This window comes from Convolutriloba macropyga, chromosome 8 (genome assembly GCF_964194025.1).
Source record: "Convolutriloba macropyga chromosome 8, txConMacr16.3, whole genome shotgun sequence".
Classification (NCBI taxonomy): domain Eukaryota; kingdom Metazoa; phylum Xenacoelomorpha; order Acoela; family Convolutidae; genus Convolutriloba; species Convolutriloba macropyga.
In genome coordinates this window covers 55,493,496-55,514,196 of record NC_134475.1, presented here as the reverse complement: position 1 = coordinate 55,514,196, position 20,701 = coordinate 55,493,496, and the positions used below count along the sequence as shown (strand labels likewise).

Below are 20,701 nucleotides of genomic sequence, written 5' to 3'. Positions count from 1 at the left end.
GAACGGAATTTCGATTCAACCCTCGAAGAGTAGAGAAAGTCTAAAACAACTTTTGTAGAAGAGTATTTTGAACACTTGAACTGTTTCCCGACAGAAAAGAGTATATTGTAAGTATACTGCGTTAGCTATGATTCAGTTGTGGTAGATAACAGATATAACTAAAACTACACAATAAACTTTTACCTTGCATGGAAATAATGGAAATGAGTAGTTCTGGAACATGAACACACCGCTTATTGGTCAAAAGTTAACATGGGTTAAAGTTGACCTACACTCCTACCAAGATTTGCCTTCCAAACCTGGCAAATTGTATCAAAGTGCAAGCACACCCTTATAGGGAAATTTTTCTCGTGTGAACTTTCAACCAACTAACACTCCCTCTAATTGTACCAGTTAACTGTTGTTACAATTTGACTTCATTTGCTCAGTCGTTTTCTCAGTAAAGCAGTCAGTTGAATTTTCGAAAGAAAAAAATTGAAAAACTCAAAAATGACTCAACCGTGTGAAATTTGCGCAAAGGAACTGGCCGACAAAAGAAGCCTTCGAAGACACAAACAGCGCGTTCATGGAGTTCAACCGGAATTCCCAGACTTGGAGTGTAGCACTTGTGGTTTTGAGACTCACAACATTCTGATAATGAACCAACACAACCGACGGGAGCACGGTGGAGAAGTTCAAAATCAGTGTGCCTACTGCACTCTGGTTTTCAACAACCAGAGTAACTTTCATCAACATCTGAAGAATGCTCACGGATTGCCTGTTTGGAACAGAGGCCAAAGCAATAATCAAGCAGTACCAGTACAGTCGGCCATTCGAGGTGCTCTGGAGATCTATGAGATTGAAGGTAATGATCACACTGACGTGTTGTCTTTCATGAACTCATCGAGGTATCACATCAAGGAACTTATACCTCGAAGGTCCTCAGAAAGTTCAACTTTCTCTAAGCACTACACTCACTAAGGGCATTAATGAAGAAGAAAAACACGTAACTATTTACGCTAATGCTGAAATGCTAATTGTGTACACGGATGCTCTCTCCGAAGAGCAGTTCTTTGAGTCCGTGCAGCATATTGTCAACGTGGTTTCAATGTATGCCACAAGTGGAAGTGGTTGGATTATTGAAAAGGTAGAAAAACTCAAAATTCGATTTGCAAAATTCAACCCTATTCGGGGATCAACCTATATAGCACTTCCAACTGAACTTAGCGCTCTAAAATGCCTGCTCAATATCGGAAACTTTATCGATCCAAACTGTTTCTTGTATTGTTTCACGGCTGCCTACCATTTGCAGGGGAAAGGTTGCCCCCTCACGCAACCTGGGGATCGGTACAGGAAAAAAATAAAACCCCGCAACATACGCTCGCTCAAACCCTTTAACTCATCAAGCAGTAGGAGATTTCCCGATGCCGATGCCAATTGACAAAATAAGCGCGTTTGAAAGATGTAATGAAGTAAAAGTGAACGTTTTTCGATACGAAAAGAAAAGTTTGTATCCGATCCGAATTTCAAAGCACAACTCTGATTTTGTCGTTGATCTCCTACTGATAACTGATGGTGAACGTTATCACTACGTGCTGATAACGGAACTGATAAACTTAGTTCGAAAAGTGCAAGGGCGACAGATTGATGCACGCGCAAAAATCTGTCGCAACTGTTTTCATGTTTGCTCGAACAACGAAACGCTTCAAAAACACAAAGAACTTTGCTTTCACTTCGAAACTTGTCAAGTTCTGCTACCTGAGCCGGACAGCAACAGTCTCGCTTTCAAAAAATTTTAAGCAAAAACAGCTCTTCCACTGGTTGTCTATTTTGACCTAGAGTCAATCATTGTTCCGGTATCATCAGTTGAACAAAACCCGCAGACATCAGGGACACCTGTGTTGGACAAACACATTCCGAGCGGTTACTGTTATGTAGCTATTTCACATGGAAGTCCAAATTTGGAGTTCTTCCATCTGTACAGAGGTGAAGATTGCATGCAAGTCTTTGTGAAGCAAAAGGAGACAGTGGCAAAGGATATCTACGAGAAAAAGCAAAAACACAGGTACTTCACAGGAGCAGTTGGACAAGCAAAAGAGCTTGCGACTCACTGTTGGATATGTGAAACTAGTTTTTCTGCGGACAACTAAAAAGTCTTGGATCACGGCCATTTCTCAAATCAGTTTCTTGGCTGGGCTCACTCAAAGTGTAACCTACAGCGCAGAACACAGAGCTTCGTCGCACACAACTTGTCAGGATATGACTTGCATCATGTTGTAAAGAGTCTTCATCACTGCAACCCTAACAATAAGTTTTCAATAATACCTCAAACTGATGAGAATTATATCAGTTTTAGCTTCAAAGTTTGGATCAAAGATATTGTGAACAAAAATCAAAACGTCATACCCATATACGAAGAACTTCGCTTTATCAATTCTCTTCGCTTCATGCATTCGTCTTTAGATAAACTAGTTCAGTCTTTGCCTGAAGACAGTTTCGATATACTCGATAACACTTTTGAACACTGCGACCAAAATGATGTGAAACTACTGCACGGCAAAGGATTCTACCCCTACTCCTACATGGACACCTTCAAAAAATTCAAGCTAAAAAAATTGCCGCCTAAGAAGTGCTGGGTCGACAAACTCAAATCAGGAAAAGTGACAATAACCGAAGCTGACTACGAAAAAGCAAAGCTGATCTTCGAAAAATTTGATTGTAGAAACACGGGTGAATATCACGATCTGTACTTGACAGTCGTCACCCTACAGCTCACCTGCTGGTTTGAGCGGCTACGAGCAGTCTGTCTGGACTCGTACTGCTTGGACTGTGCTCAATATCTATCAGCACCACACTTAGCGGGCGATGCCTTTCTGAAGATATGTCAACCCGACCTGGAAATTCTCACAGATCGCAACCATCTTGATATAGCAGAAGAATTGTTGCGAGGTGGTATGTCCTCGGTATACACAAAAAGATTGTTCACGCCAAACAACAAATATCTGGAACGTTTTGATGACACGCAAAAATCAACAAATGGTCTCACCATAGATGCTAATAACCCCTATGGCGGGATCATGAAGGATTTCTGCTTGCCACTCAATTCCTTCCAGACGGACAGAGAAGTGACGATTGAACAAATTTTGCAAACTCCAGACGAAGCTGAATTTGGATATATCGTCTGCGTCGACTTGGACTACTCCGACTCAATTCACGATGCTCACCAAGATTTTCCAATGGCACCCACCCGCGAACCTGTAGACAGCATGTGGTTGGGTAGTTACCAGTTGGACCTTTTGGAAGAATATCATCTCCCAAAAGTTTCAAAGTGCAACAAACTGCTTCAAACACTCTATGATAAGAAGGATTATACACTACACTATGTAACGTTGAAGATTTATGAACGAAACGGCCTTAAAGTTTCAAAACTGCACAAGGTGCTCAAGTTCAGACAATCAAAGTGGATGGCAAGGTATATCGAACTGAACACAAGATTGCGGCAAGCAGCAACCAGCAAAATTGCTCTCATGAACAACTCTGCTTTTGGAAAGTGCTGTGAATGCATGCGAAATCGAGTTAACGCTTTCCTGGTCCGAGATGAACGAGCTCTCCTCAAGCACACAGATAAGTTTAACGTGAAATCCTTTAAAATTTTTGATGAAAACATGGCAGTCGTGACTACAAGAAAAACAAAAATAAACTGGGTGAAACCTACAATAGTTGGTGTTTCAATTCTGGATCTTTCAAAAACATTCATGTTTTGATTTCATTACGAGAATATGAAACAGTGGTTCAAGTGTGAACTTTTATACTCTGATACGGACTCACTTACCTATGCTGTTGATTTTGATGACTTGTATGAGGAGCTAGCACGAGCAGAAGTCAACACAGAATTCGATTTCTCCAACTACCCTTCTGATAACACATTGTACAACACAGAAAATCATATGGTAACTCTCAAATTCAAAGACGAACTGGCAGGGTTGGTAATGGAAGAGTTCTGTGGTTTGAAACCCAAAATGTATTCAATACAAACGAAGGGTATGTGTAACACTATTTTTTATTAAAACAAATTCCAGTTTTGAAACTAACCAAGTTCATGGAAGCGTCTTTTTAATATAACAGGAACATTGAAACCTAGATTAGGAAAGCACATAGAATAAAGTAGAAAATGGATTGATTGTAACATTCTTTCAGACTGTCGGAAGAAAAGTGCAAAGGGAATAACACTTGAGGGGCAAAAGCAACTAAAGCACGAGGTCTTCAAGAGAGTATTGAGCAGCGGGGAAATTGTCCGCGTCAAAAATGTGACCATCAAATCAGAGAAACATGAGTTGATGACACTGGAACAAAACAGATTTGCGCTTTCGGCCTACTGTGACAAGCAGTTTTACATCGACCCAATAAACTCCCTACCATTTGGACATAAAAATATTAGAGAATTTGCATTTCACAATGTTATATTAAATGATTGGGATTGGGAGTCAGAAAGCGAAAGCAACTTGGACTCAATTTCACAACCAACCCCGGAAAATGTGATATCTGAAAACAATAGTTTTTCTCCCCCGATCCAGGTTTCAATCAACCCGATTATTCAGAAAGAGAGCTTGATCAAGATATTGTTGACTGGAATGAACCCTACGCAATTTCCCCGCCAGCCCTTGACAATTCTTTTCTAGAATTGGAAGCAGTTGAAAGCGAAGCAAGCAATAATAGTGATATGTCTGATTTATCTTCAAGTAATAGTCTTATAATAGAACCAACACCAAAACGCAGACGTCTAGTATTATACAATTCAAGCAGTGAAGATAACTGATAACTTACATTTAGTTGTAGTTGAAGTGCATGGATAAATTATAAAAAGCATTCATATAAACTAAATACAAATTAATGTAAAAATTGAAACTTTATTATAAAAAGAAGACAAATAAAAGGTTTCTCTAGCGCCGTTTTATCGGGATTCCACGACGACTAAGAATAATTTCTATGAGGGAATGACTTTTAACATAGTTAGTCAAACCATTTTGCTGGGTAAAAACTTTGAAACAAATTTTACACCTTAAAACAGGGTTTTGGATAATTAGAGGGGGCGCAATAACTGCTGAATTTTCACACTGGTGGTATCGTGTGTCAATTAAACGCCAAATTTTCTGATTGCAGTTTTCACATTGATATCAAAAATTGTTGGGGTGTATTTCTTCAAAATGAGTAAAAAGATCTTTAGAATTTAAAAATTTGGAGCGACACAGAAAGCAGTTCAACAAGCAACGTTTTCGCCTTGGTGGCATTTGGAAATCGTATTCTGGTATTGGGTGTGTAGGATCTGTATAATTGTGGGTAAAATGTTGAAATGGGCCCAGACCAAAACAAGATTAAAGTACCCTGGCTCAGACATATGACGAATTCACTTTCAAAGCAAAAGCGGTGGTAGTTAAAATGGCTTCAAGCCCAAAGCGGCAAACCAGTCACGCAAGTGGAGGGAAAATGGTTTCCTAAGATTAGTTTCATGCATGGCAGGGGAAATAATGAGAAAGAATTTCAAAGTGTCCCACCCTGTAGTTTGCCCAGGAAGACACTTGTGTCCCCCCCCCCCCCCCGTTGTGTTCACGGGAAGACACTTATGTCCCCCCCCCCCCCGTAGTTTGCCCAGAAAGACGCATCACTACTTATTCATAAATTTAATTATAATTTCCAAGCTTTGTTTCAGCAGTACAATTTGATATATATGTCAGCCCAAATTCACTACTCGTAAATTCGTTTGCGCAACCGATGAAAAAAATTAGCTCGACGTTAACTAGAATGCTGAACAGTGTACCATAGTCTATCCCGTAAAGTTGAAACAATTCAACTTTGAGCATTAATGAAGCGATTTTAATGCTAAAGTTTTTACAAGCTTGTTTATTTCACATTTTTATTTCTGCATGTTTCAAATTTTGAGCTTTGACCTTTGAACTGGGTCAAGTGAATTTTGGAATCTTTTGTTAGTTCAGTTTATACGACACGTTGGAATTCAACAGTGAACCGCCCGACTAGATATTAAAGTCTTGCCCTGTTTATACTACAGCTTCTATAATAATGTTTTCTCGCTTCTTTTAATTATATTCATCAGTTCTTTCAATTTTCAGCATTTTGATTAGTGGTAGCCGTTTTCTTGTCATCCTCAGGAGCTGCCTCATCGTCTGTGGAATCCGTATGTGAAGAAGGGAGTCGGAATGTCCTCTTAATGGGGTCAAAATAGACCTCTTGAATACAATATGCCAATACTTGGCCATGTACCATAGTAAAGCTTTTGTCTGAGTTCTCCAGCTCTTCGCCACCTAGAATAAATTGTCTGTTATGGATTTTGAACTTACGCATAGTCAAATAATTTTAAGCATTCAGCAAAACGCCAGGTATTTTCGAAAGTACACCATAACAGCTAAAATACTTCAATCCTTTATTGTAGCTGGAGACAAGAAACTCATCAGTGACTTGTGAATCAACAGATATCCCAACATGATCCTTGTTGGGTAATGTTGGTACTTGTAAACCCCACAATGAAATATTTTAATATCTCAGTGAAGCTGTACAGAAATTTTATACAATTCGAATCTCATTATGGTTATCAAACTTCCACAACAAACATTAGTGATTTTGTGGGTTTTTCATTCTTCGAACACATGCAAGTTGAGGTATTCCTAATTTGTTTTCAATGCAATTGTACTAAAGCTGATATTATAGTAAATGTACTTTCGATTCAGAAGCATACAGCGCATCTCTGATGTAATTTTATAAAAAAAAATACTAAACCGCTGAAGCCACCCGGACCCTAGTGTCAGAGTAAATTAGTCCTGATTCATTGATTTCCAATAGTAAAACGTTAAATCAGGACTGAATCAGAGTGTACTAAGGGTAGATTCTGTACTGAAAAAAGTCAGAGCCATCTTTTTTCATGATTTTTCTCTGCACATACTTTTTCTATAGTATCTACTGATCCGAGTCAAATCATAGAAAAACAGAGACAAATTTTAAATTAAAATTTTCGAATACCGTGAAAATCAAAAACCATGTTTCCCGATCCGGCAAAAATGCATGCAAAAAGCCTGTAACGACACGTTACAGTGAATATTCCAGCCAAATACCAGCCAAATACCATCCTTTTTAAACATGTTTTTTTGCCTTTTTCCTCCGTTTTCCCCGCTTTTTCCTCTGTTTTTCCCCGCTGTCCATAGGTCTGACAGAATGTTAAAAGCACTGACCGGGAAAAAATCAGACTCTGATTTTAATGCTGTACAGAATTTTTTCAGATTTCAAAAATTTTTACTCTGATTTTTACTCTGGTCATGGTAAAAAGTGACATGATCAGAAAAATGTCATAGTTAAATTGCAGAATGGAAAGTCTCTGATTCAGCGCTGATTTACACTGAGACTATGATCCGGGTAAGGGTATAGTTGCTTCTGTTCTGCTGAACATAATGAAAAATGAGCAGCCCTAGCAGTTTATGAAAAAAAAACTCTATAAAAGAAGCTTTTATTCTGAATGATTCTTACAGTTTCATTGTGTAAAATTTCATTAGTCATTGTATGATAAAAAGTTGCGCCTCGGGTGAATATTTATCGAGTAAGATATGATAAGATTCTCAATAATTCTAATAACATAATAATTCTCGTTTCAGAATTATCAAGATACTTAAAAATAAGACCTTGTCAAGTGTTTTGAGAACCTACAGACAGATTTTATAGACAGATTTTTTTTACAGACAAACATTTTTCTAAAGAAGATGATAAAAGAAAACCACATTCATTTATAATAAACCGGCAATTTGGATCAATTTCGCAAATTTTACTATTCAGCTCAGAGTTAATTTTTTCCAACACAAGTCAATGAATTCAGAAAGATGTTTAAAGAACGGAAAGCAATCTGATAGAATTAAACAATTGGTGTTCTCAAATTCTTTAACCTGACAACAGTTCTTACTTGCGCTTGCATTAGTTGCTCCCTAAAACAGACACAGGTTAAAAAAATTATTGTTCGCCTACAAAATATGGCGGAATCGTTAAAGAATCATATAAACGAGGTGGAGAACACTTAGTGTATATAATTAGATTGTTTATCATCGTATCGAGTTATTCAGGGACTGAAACGAAGCTGCAAACCGAGTAAAAGCATTTATAACAATTATCTAAAAGCAGAAATCTTTTTTATCATATTTTTGAACCTCAGCATACGTTTGTTAGTTAAGTTTTTCAGCTATTCAGAACTATTATACTACTGTCTACTTGACGGCTTAGTTGTACACGTTTCAGCGAGTGCTCTAAGGGTGGCTGTGAACAGCATTTAAGGATTTATCAAATATAATTGAAGTTATTCTTCATTTTTCCCTCAGCGCTCTTTTGCTGCAGTTTCTTATGCAAACACGAGTAATTAGATTTCATCATTTCACTCATGTAATTCGCACTTACGTTTTAGTGTTCTCAAAATTGTTAATCTGATCGTGGTAGCGAATGTAAATCTAGTTGACAAGGTTTATTACGAAATCACGTAGAAAAAAAGAATGTGATTTTTATATACATTTGGGTGGAGATTTTTACGAACTCACAGTGCTCGAATACTGGCAAGTAGACAGAAGTTTGACAAAAAAAAGTTAATAGCTTTCATATGTGATGTTGATGTACCTCCTCTGAAAGGTTTTTGACTGTTGCTTCTTATTTCATCATGGTAATTAAATAAATGATTGTTTTTAACTTTCAACTTTATTTTCATTTTTCAAAGCATTGTCTGTTCAGTTTCTGAATTTAGATATTTTCCCAGAAATAAAAAAACAGACAATGATGAATTCATAAAGGAACCATTCTAATCCGCACAATTTATTTTGAAGTTGAACTGCTACTCAAATTTGCCCACAAACAGCTAGTTCAGTAGTATTGTTAATTTTAAAGTTTATGCAGAACATTTCAAAAGTTTACAAATTAAACATCTTGCCTGACTTTGTCGAAAATTTCTAGTTACCTCATTTAAAATCTTTTAATCTTCCTCCAAAGAGTTTTCCAAAGACTTCAGCGGTAGGATACCTAGAAGTTATGTTAAAACATCCAAGGAATTGGTATTTTTGTTTGCTTTGTTGAAAATTGGGCCCAGAACTTCTTCATTTAGCTCTGTGGAGTTTTGATATAGTTAAAATCATGACGGATTTTAGATTCTTTCTAAATTTTCTCTTTGTGCATGGCTTGCTTGTTGCGGCCTCTCAGAAAATTTCTCTATGCAGGTAATGCCATCAAAGAAATATGTATATGGGTACCTCCGCAGCATAGAGCCCCGATACGGTACCCATATACACATTAATCTAATTCCCTTTGTATATCCACTACTCTATATTCGTTTCTTTTATGTTTAAAATCTATCATTTCTTGTCTCACTTAGCGTCGTGGTTAAATCATCGAGTCTAGTTAAGTTGCTTTAGCAAACGGAAGGTTTGGGGTTCCTTCCTCACTATCTCCAGTGAACGTCTCCCGATTTGATGAATTGCTATAAAACTAAGTGAGATAAAAAAAAACCAAATTCACAGTTCTTAAAAAGGATGATCCCTGCTGTGAGACTGTATATGGGACACACTGTGACGGGTATACAGTCAAAAACACTGAGATCGGTGGAAACACAGTGGTCAGTGTTTTTTTTTCACTGATAGAACCTAAATTCACAATTACTATCTCTAATGCCCTCATCATCAAATGGATCTGTAGCTATCTTATACTGTTCCTTAGTTTCTAAATGATGCCTTTTGCTATCAATAGTATAATTAATTGCATATTTACTTACACCCCCATAAATAGCACTTTTATAATCTTCCAAAATAATTTGGTTTTTTATAGTAGCTTAGTTATACCTTTTAACTTTTTCTCATCTTCTCCTTTCACTGTATTATAACAATATGCTTTAGCTTTAAGGAAGCAGGCTTCTATAATATTATCATTAGGTAATTCATCCTTCGTCTTACCTAACTCATTATTATGTAAAATATCTTTTATCTTATTCATTTCAGTTTCCTTTTTACTATCTAAAGGAACATTTATGTTTATAAATATACTATCAGTATCTTTATAATGATATCTACAATCTATTTCTTTCTCAAAGTAATCAAATATTGCTTTTTACATAAATAGTTTAGCTTTTTCTAATATAACAAAACCAATATAATTAAACATATCTAACTTACATTACCTCTTGTTTTATGTACAGCTACTAGATCATCATCAAACTCTACAACATATTTAAAACTAATATTTTCTACTAATTTAATATATCTATCTACTTCATTAACTAACTCTACATCTTGTTTATTGTATACATTTTCTATTGTTTTTCCATAGAAGGCATTATTCATCAATTTAAAGAATACATCTCCAACTTTATCACCCTTAGCTTTAGCTTCTTTTCTTTTCTGAATATTTAAATCAATATACGGCTTTAACAACTCACTCTTATTATCCTCTAACTTCTGCTTAATTGTAATATCTTCCAACTTCAAACCACTAGCTAAATACAATCTAACAACTCTCCATCAATTACATAATCTACCTTATCTGTTAACTTTAACATTAACTTCTCATTTGGTTTGTATCCTTTTTTTTATTTTCATTTTGATAGTCTGTAAACTGCTCAATGTAAGCCTTTGTCTTTTCTGGAAAGAATGGATATTTTTTTGTCTTTTGGTTTCAACTCATCATTGTATTTTACATCAATGGTGTAGATATATTTTTTTCGGAGCTAGATTGTGTATACTCATTGCCACATACTTTGAGTAGGTAAAGCTTGAACCATAGCAGAAGCGTATAATGAGTTGAAGTCTAAGTATTTTAGATAATTCTCTTTCCCTGTATACTCAGGATCTATTTCTTTATTTTTACATTTTACATGACAATCACCTAATACTGAAGCTAACCCACCTCTAATACCCTGTTGTATTGTATCATAAATATTAACTGTATTTTCTTTATAATTTTTAAGTCTAACATTAGTATATTTCAATCCACATAACCAAGTTAATCCAGGAGTAGCATAAGTGTAACAAGGATCTATTTCATAAAATTCCAAAAACACTTATCTCTTAACCTTTCAAATACATCTACCGATAATAATACATCTGTTTTCAGACATAACATCATATAATCTTTTATTGATTTACATCCAGTTTTATTCCAACAATCTATTGCTTGCTTATATTTTTTTATCTGTAATATCTCTTTGTTTCAACTTAGAATAGAATGCTTCGGTAGGTGGTAATGTTGTTTCATGTAGTTTATCTATATTATCAAACCATTCATATGTGAATATACCTTTACCTCTCTCTAACCCAAATTTGTTTAATGTTACACACTCTTTATCACTCAATATTTTACTTATAGCATCTAAGCTAAATGGATGGAAGAACCTAAACATATCTTATGCTTTTGTATAACCCATATCAATACCAATATAAATCTCATCAGTTTTAGTTAATACTTTAAGTCTAATCTTCTTTGCTAGTTTAGTTATAAATAAGTGATTATCAAAATTAGTAGAAATAAATGCATATATTGGTACGAATGTATTCTTAGCTTGGAGGTTACATTTATTGTGAGCGTAACCTCTAAATTTACCGTTTAGATGATCATGATCTTTAACAATGTCATTACCCAAGTTCTCTCTTCAATAGAAACACTCAGTAGTAAGTGGAGTAATAGTATCATCATTAAGTAGAATATTAATTTCAAATATATCTTCAAATATATTATTATAATGATTCACTCTACTTATAAACCAATCAACTATATCTTCACGGAATAACTTTCATACTTATGAATGTGTTTTTTGTTTTAGGAATGTGTACTTACTTAGGAATGTGTTTTTTGTTTTTTTTTATACATTCAAAATCATAATACATAGCAAATGGTACTCTGTTTTTATAATGGAACTTATCAAACTTTAGATATTCATCTTTATGGAATGTTTTTCTTCCCACTTGTTTCTGTGTATTACATAAACCCAAATGTTTATTTAATGCATCTTCTGTTCTAAATGATACACAAGATTTTAGACATGGATAACATTTATGTTTAGATGATTTTCTTAATAAGAATGATACATCTTTGCATAGGAAGTAATGATTATCCCACTATAATATATTACATCCTTTAGGGTCATTATGATTGATTAATAAAGGATTAATAGTTTTATTTTTATTTAGATTAAACACATTAAATAATATTTTATCTTTATTAAGTTCTTGTATTTTCTGTAAGTGATAATAATCATAAGGACCTCCCGTCTTGGTTCCCCATGGAGGTGGAAGCTTTGGCAATTTTATATCATTAATATACTCTGGTTTTTTATATTTACTAACTCTATTTGGATCACGTGATGCAGGATGTATACAAGCAATTAAACACCACAATAAACATTTATTATCAGTAATATGTATATTAAGCATATATTTAGACGTGAATGGTAACTCAGTAGTACAACCACCAGTAGAAAAAAACCTATGTATCTACATAGTTCTTTTAACAAATCTTTGCGTGCTCCAACCAGATTTATTCATCTCTTGTTCTTGCATTCTAGACTCCAGTTCACTATTCAACATATTCAAGTCATATGGACCATTATATTGTCTAGTCATTAACCTAAATGTGAATTCGTTTCCTTCTAACTTATCATTTGTAGGTTTTGCATACTTTACTACATCAAAAGTGTTAAACTTGAAATGGGGATGTATGTTATACATGGCTTCTAATACTTTCAAGAATTTAGGATCTTCATAGTTACTACTTGTTATCATTATTTGACTATACTTCATTTTATGATCAAATCCCAACTCATTAATTTTATCACGCCACTTCTTATCAACAAGTTTTTTCTGTTTAACATTTTCTTTACGTTCATCTGATTCATTGTGTTCATTTTTGTTGTAATATCTGGTGTTACATATATTGCAATATCTTTCAGTTATATTATGGGTCTCTGACCATGTTTCACCACTATCTTCAGTTATATTATCCTTATCTATATCCTTATCTTTACCTTTAACATTATCCAGATGCATCTTTGTTTTTAAATGTTGATCCACACTATATTGACTCAGAGTAGTCTTACATATTACACATTCGAACTTACTCCCATTCTTTATTATTTCCCCATTAACTAATCCTACATTATTACTATGTTTTAATGTTTCTATATGTTTATTTTATTCAGTATTATTATCCAGATACATATCACAACTATCACAATACTTCATTCCCTCTAGTTCAGGATACTGATTATCTATCTTTTGTTCTATATCTTCATTAGTAACTTTTATTCCACCCTCATTAGCACTCTCAATAATTTTATTTCTATTATATAATCGATCTTTCTTTTTATGTGTAAGTGATTGATTATGCCTATATTAAATCTTTTGAGTTAACTCTTGATTGCAAGCTTCATATTTAAACTTATTTGTTTTAGGCTGATGGACATAGACAAAATCATCAGATGAAGATGATTCTCTATCTGAATCTGAATCTTTAGATTGATCTAAGTCTTCAGGTGATTCTCTATCTTTAATTTGATCTAAATCTGGATAATATTTTGCTTCAACCTTTCGCAATGACTCAGACATATCTTCTTCTCATTGTTTTAATTTTGCATCCTGTTTATCATATGATTCTTTTATCTCTTCATTTATTTGATTAAACATTCTGATTGATTTTAAAGGTTTTTCTAATTCTACCTTTTGTCTTTCTTTGTCTACTGGTTTGATTTCTTCCCTTGGTTTTTTTTTATTTTGTAACATTTGGGCTGCCATGCTAGTAGAAATAGATTGAGCTTTCTCACATCCAGATTGAACTTGTCCACTTCCAGATTGGACATGACTTCTTCCAAATTGAACTTTCTCACTTTGAGAATGGACTTGTCAATTTCCAAATAGAAAGTTCCCGCTGTTTTCCTGCACATTCATTTTTATTCATCAAATTTTGAAATAATATTATTTATATATCTTTTCAAAACTATAAAAATGATTCGTACTAAATGCGATAAATGTAAAAATAAAGCTTGGTGTTGGAGTTGTAATGAGTGCCAAAGTAAACCTTTATCATGTTTTGTATGTATCGAAATTATAACATATAGAGAGACACATAATCATATGGTTATACATTATAAAGATCCCAATCAAAATTTAATATGTAAAAAATGTAAAGTAAATAAACATATTTCTCACTATAGATTTAAACATTACACTTGTAGGATTTGCTTGTATCTCAATAGATATATATTTGGTTATACGAAAGAAAGATTTAGCGAACATATAAAAAAAATTAATATCGAAGTTTAGTCCTATTAAAATGTTACTTGCGTTCCCGTTATTTATTATGTTGCTATTCATTATTATAATTGCTTATTGGAATTATGATAATTATTCTGATTTAGGGAAGAGATTCAAAGGATATAGGAATGTTGTACCAGAACCATTAGAATATAATAAACATAACTTTATAATTTATGGTCCATCTAATTCTGTTAAAACAACTTTTATAAAAAAATTTGTGGTTTGTATGATACTGTTAATGTATTCTGTATTGATGGTAGTGAGTGGAAGGGATATATTGTATATGGCCTCGATGACTTAAAATTATTAGATAATTTAGATAGTTTTGCTAATAGTCTTATTATATTTGATGATATGGGAGAAAACATTAGGTTACCAGCTATAGACTCATTGTATTCTAAAGGTAGACATCACAATATTAATATAATATTATGTGTAGGTCATACTGTAACAGATTTAAATACTAAAGCAAGAGATAACACCCCAGCTATTTATATTACTTTAAATAGTTCACAACAATGCTTTGAAAGAGTACAAGAGCAGTTTAAAATTGATTCTAATCTATATAGATTTAAACATTATAATTATGGCATAATAAATTATAATACTATTAGTGACTATTATATTGTATTAGATAAAGATAAAAATGTTGTATATAATTCTAGAATAGGTGATCGGATAGAATAGAGTTTAAGGAAAAGGATTATAATATACTAAGTAGTTATTTAACAGATAGAATGTTAGAACCAACACATATTAAAACAAATGAGTTAATGTTCTATTTTGAAGAATGTTTAGATTTTAAGGGAATAAATAAATCATTTAATTTTTATTAAATAAATACAAATATAAAAACTGTATTTAAAGAGATACAAAGTGGATATGTTGCTATATTTGGTGTAAACAGTGTATTAGGAATTTGATATAGTTACTATCAAAAATGTGGTAATAATAATGATAATAATATTAATAATAATATTAATGGTATAGATATAATGGATATAGATAAGGCAAAAACTAAATTAAGAAATGGTATGATGATGCCAATAGAATATGGTTTGATTGATAAAGACAAAATTGATCTCAATGATTCATTTAATATAATATATATGTTAGCTAATAGTCTTGTATCTATTTATCTAATTAATGTTATTAATTCTAAAACGAAAAATGATGATAATAGGTAGAGAATGTAAAATTGAAATTGATACTATTAGTAGATAACCAGAACATGAACTAATGAATCATTATAATAATTTACATGATAATTTTAGTTGAAAGATGTATGAAATGTATGCATAGAAAATATAGTGGTTATCACTGTTTGGATAAATGTAAAGTTAATAGTACAGGTTTTATAACATCAGTACATAGATATATTGATTATATTGATGTTAATAATAATGTTAGTGATAATGATAATGATAACAATAAAGATAAAGATACAGATGATTTAGATAAGGTTTTGAATAGTCTAAAAGATAATATTATAGAGAATTTAAGAGATTACATTAATAATGAATGAAAACCAGAAATTTTAAATGAGATAAAAGTTGAAAATAAAAATGACTTAAAAACAGAAACTAATATTAAGAAGAAAACTAATGAAACTGATAATAAAACAACTAGAGTTTGTTGTTTATGTAAAATTGAAAAGAATATAGATTGTTTTTGAAAAAACTGGTGGTTTATGTAAAGATTGTTGTTCTCAAAAAAATTCATGTCCCATATGTTATATTGTTATAAATAGATTTTCTCTTAATAAACATAAAAAAGGGCACATAGTAATCAATCCCAAATTTCTGACAATATTTAAGAAAAATGATTACAAATTACAAAGATTACATGAGATTAGATGAGATTACATGGATTATTATGGATTATATAGATTATTTTAATCGTGATAATCTTTCAACTAAAATTATTATGTAATTTAATATAATGATTCATTAGTTCATGTTCTGGATATCTACTACTAGTATCAATTTCAATTTTACATTCTCTACATATTATCATCATTTTTAGTTTTAAAATTAAAAACAATAATTAGATAAATGGATACAAGACTATTAGCTAACATATATATTATATTAAATGGATCATTGAGATCAATTTTGTCTTTATCAGTCAAACCATAATCTATTGGCATCATCTTACCATTTCTTAAGTTAGTTTTTGCCTTATCTTTATCCATTATATCTATACCATTAATATTATTATTAATATTATTATTAATATTATTATCATTTATATTACCACATTTTTGATAGTTAGTAACTATATCCAATTCCTAATACACTAATTACCCCAAATATAGCAACATCTCCACTATGTATCTCAATAAATACACTTTTTATATTTGTATATGTTTTATAAAAATTAAATGATTTATTTATTCCCTTAAAGTCTAAACATTCTTCAAAATAGAACATTAACTCATTTGTTTTAATATGTGTTGGTTCTAACATTCTATCTGTTAAATAACTACTTAGTATATTATAATCCTTTTCCTTAAACTCTATTCTATCCGATCACCTATTCTAGAATTATTTACAACATTTTTATCTTTATCTAATACAATATAATAGTCACTAATAGTATTATAATTTATTATGCCATAATTATAATGTTTAAATCTATATAGATTAGAATCAATTTTAAACTGCTCTTGTACTCTTTCAAAGCATTGTTGTGAACTATTTAAAGTAATATAAATAGCTGGGGTGTTATCTCTTGCTTTAGTATTTAAATCTGTTACAGTATGACCTACACATAATATTATATTAATATTGTGATGTCTACCTTTAGAATACAATGAGTCTATAGCTGGTAACCTAATGTTTTCTCCCATATCATCAAATATAAGAAGACTATTAGCAAAACTATCTAAATTATCTAATAATTTTAAGTCATCGAGGCCATATACAATATATCCCTTCCACTCACTACCATCAATACAGAATACATTAACAGTATCATACAAACCACAAATTTTTTTATAAAAGTTGTTTTAACAGAATTAGATGGACCATAAATTATAAAGTTATGTTTATTATATTCTAATGGTTCTGGTACAACATTCCTATATCCTTTGAATCTCTTTCCTAAATCAGAATAATTATCATAATTCCAATAATCAATTATAATAATGAATAGCAACATAATAAATAACGGGAACGCAAGTAACATTTTAATAGGACTAAACTTCGATATTAAGTTTTTTTACATGTTCGCTAAAGCTTTCTTTCGTATAACCAAATATATATCTATTGAGATACAAGCAAATCCTACAAGTGTAATGTTTAAATCTATAGTGAGAGTTATGTTTATTTACTTTACATTTTTTACATATTAGATTTTGATTGGGATCTTTATAATGTATAACCATATGATTATGAGTCTCTCTATATGTTATAATTTTGATACATACAAAACATGATAAAGGTTTATTTTGGCACTCATTACAACTCCAACACCAAGCTTTATCTTTACATTTATCGCATTTAGTACTAATCATTTTTATAGTTTTGAAAAAGTATGTAAATAATATTATTTCAAAAATTGATGTATAAAAATGAATGTGCAGGAAAACAACGGGAACAATCTATTTGGAAATGGACAAGTCCATTCTCAAAGTGAGAAAGTTCAATTTGGAAGAAGTCAAGTCCAATCTGGAAGTGGACAAGTCCAATCTGGATGTGAGAAAGCTCAATCTAGTTCTACCAAATGTTAAAAAAACAAACCAAGGGAACAAATCAAACCAGTAGACAAAGAAAGAAAAAAGGTAGAATTAGAAAAATTTTTAAAATCAATCAGAAAGTTTAATCAAATAAATGAAGAGATAAAAGAATCATATGATAAACAGGATGCAAAATTAAAACAACGAGAAGAAGATATGTGTGAGTCATTGCGAAAGGTTGAAGCAAAATCTTATCCAGATTTAGATCAAACTAAAGATAGAGAATCATCTAAAGACTTAGATCAATCTAAAGATTCAGATTCAGATAGAGAATCGTCTTCATCTGATGATTTTGTCTATGTCCAGAAGCCTAAAACAAATAAGTTTAAATGCGAAGCTTGCAATCAAGAGTTAACTCAAAAGAATTATTACAGGCATATTCAATCACTTAAACATAAAAAGCATGACCTATTATATAATAGAAATAAAATTATTGAGAGTGCTAATGAGGGTGGAATAAAGTTACTAATGAAGATATAGAACAAAAGATAGATAATCAGTATCCTGAACTAGAGGGAATAAAGTATTGTGATAGTTGTGATATGTATCTGGATAATAATACTGAATATTTTAAACATTTAGAAACATTAAAACATATGAATAAGGTAAGATTAGTTAATGGGGAAATAAAAAAGAATAGGAGTAAATTCAAATGTGTAACATGGAAGACTACTCTGAGTCAATATAGTGTGGATCAACATTTAAAAACAAAGATGCATCTGGATAATGTTAAAGGTAAAGATAAGGATATAGATAAGGATAATATAGCTGAAGATAATGGTGAAACATGGTCAGAGACCCATAATATAACTGAAGGATATTGCAATATATGTAATACCAGATATAACAATAAAAATGAACACAATGAATCAGATGAACATAAAGAAAATGTTAAACAGAAAAAATTTCTTGATAAGAAGTGGCGAGATAAAGTTAATGAGTTGGGATTTGATCATAATATGAAGTATAATCAAATAATGATAACAAGTAGTAACTATGAAGATCCTAATTTCTTGAAAGTTTTAGAAGCCATGTATAACATACATCCCCAATTTAAGTTTAACACCTTTGATGTAGTAAAGTATACAAAAACTACAGATGATAAGTTAGACGGAAACGAATTCACATTTAGGTTAATGTCTAGTCAATATAATGGTCCATATGACTTGAATATGTTGAATAGTGAACTTCAGTCTAGAATGCAAGAACAAGAGATGTGTAAATCTGGTTGGAGCATGCAAAAGTTTGTTAAAAGAACTTTGCATATACATAGGTTTTATCCTACTGGTAGTTGTACTACTGAGTTACCATTCACGTCTAGATATATACTTAATTTACATAATACTGATAATAAAAGTTTATTGTGGTGTTTAGTTGCTTATCTACATCCTGCATCACGTGATCCAAATAGAATTAGTAAATATAATAAACCCGAGTTTATTAATGATATAAAATTGCCAAAGCTTCCACCTCCATGGGGAACCAAGACGGGAGGTCCTTATGATTATTATCACTTACGGAAAATACAAGAACTGAATAAAGATAAAATATTATTTAATGTGTTTAATCTAAATAAAATTAGAACTATTAATCCTGTAATAATCAATCATAATGATCCTAAAGGATGTAATAAATTATATTGGGATAATCATTACTTCCTATGTAAAGATGTATCATTCTTACTGAGAAAATCATCTAAACATAAATGCTATCCATGTCTAAAATGTTGTGTATCATTTAGAACAGAAGATGCATTAAATAAACATTTGGGTTTATGTAATACACAGAAACAAGTGGGAAGAAAAACATTCCATAAAGATGGATATCTAAAGTTTGATAAGTTCCATTATAAAAACCATTTGCTATGTATTATGATTTTGAATGTATAATAAAAAACAAAAAACACATTCCTATTGCTTGTGGTATATATATATATATATATATAAAAAGACTATCCTGATATTTTAGAAGATAAGTATGAAAATTATTCCGGTGAAGATATAGTTGATTGGTTTATAAGTAGAGTAAATCATTATAATAAAATAATTAAAGATATATTTGAAATTAATATTCCACTTAAAGATGATACCTTTACTCCACTTACTACTGAGTGTTTCTATTGTAGAGAGAACTTGGGTAATGACATTGTTAGAGATCATGATCAGCTAAATGGTAAATTTAGAGGTTATGGTCACAATAAATGTAACCTGCAAGCTAAGAATACATCCGTACCAATACATGCATTTTTTCTGCTAATTATGATAATCACTTTTTTATAACTAAACTAGCAAAGAAGGTTAGACTTAAAGAATTAACTAAAACTGATGAGAACTATATTAGTATTGATATGGGTTATGCAAAAGCATTGGATATGTTTAGGTTCTTCCATCCTATTAGCTTAGATGCTCTAAAAAAACCATTGAGTCATAAAGAGTGTGTAACATTAAACAAATTTGGGTTAGAGAGAGACGTAAAGGTACATTCCCATATGAATGGTTTGATAGTATAGATAAACTACATGAAACAACATTACCGCCTAAGGAAGCATTCTATTCTATGTTGAACCAAAGAGATATTACAGATAAAGAATATAAGCAAGCAATAGATTGTTGGAATAATACTGGATGTAAATCAATAAAAGATTATATGATGTTATATC

General features: G+C 31.7%; 2 protein-coding genes across 5 annotated transcripts in view; one reads left to right on the top strand and one right to left on the bottom strand.

The window, feature by feature from the left end:
• The first annotated feature begins 1,009 nt into the window (after window positions 1–1,009).
• LOC142345114 (uncharacterized) lies at window positions 1,010–3,743 on the top strand. The gene is made up of 3 exons (XM_075397200.1): window positions 1,010–1,109; window positions 1,819–2,091; window positions 2,443–3,743. Exons 1-3 carry the CDS (start codon window positions 1,010–1,012, stop codon window positions 3,741–3,743), a joined length of 1,674 nt encoding a protein of 557 aa, XP_075253315.1.
• Window positions 3,744–6,044: 2,301 nt separating this feature from the next.
• LOC142344200 (uncharacterized) overlaps window positions 6,045–20,701 on the bottom strand; it is an 84,679-nt gene continuing 70,022 nt past the window's right edge. For all 4 annotated transcript variants that reach the window (XM_075395742.1, XM_075395740.1, XM_075395741.1 and 1 more), the window contains exons 6-7: window positions 7,937–7,958; window positions 6,045–6,296 (exon numbers count right to left, since the gene is read on the bottom strand). In XM_075395742.1, coding sequence (XP_075251857.1) covers window positions 6,094–6,296; window positions 7,937–7,958 — 225 coding nt within the window. In that variant the 3' untranslated portion in view covers window positions 6,045–6,093. The remainder of the gene's footprint in view (window positions 6,297–7,936; window positions 7,959–20,701) is intronic.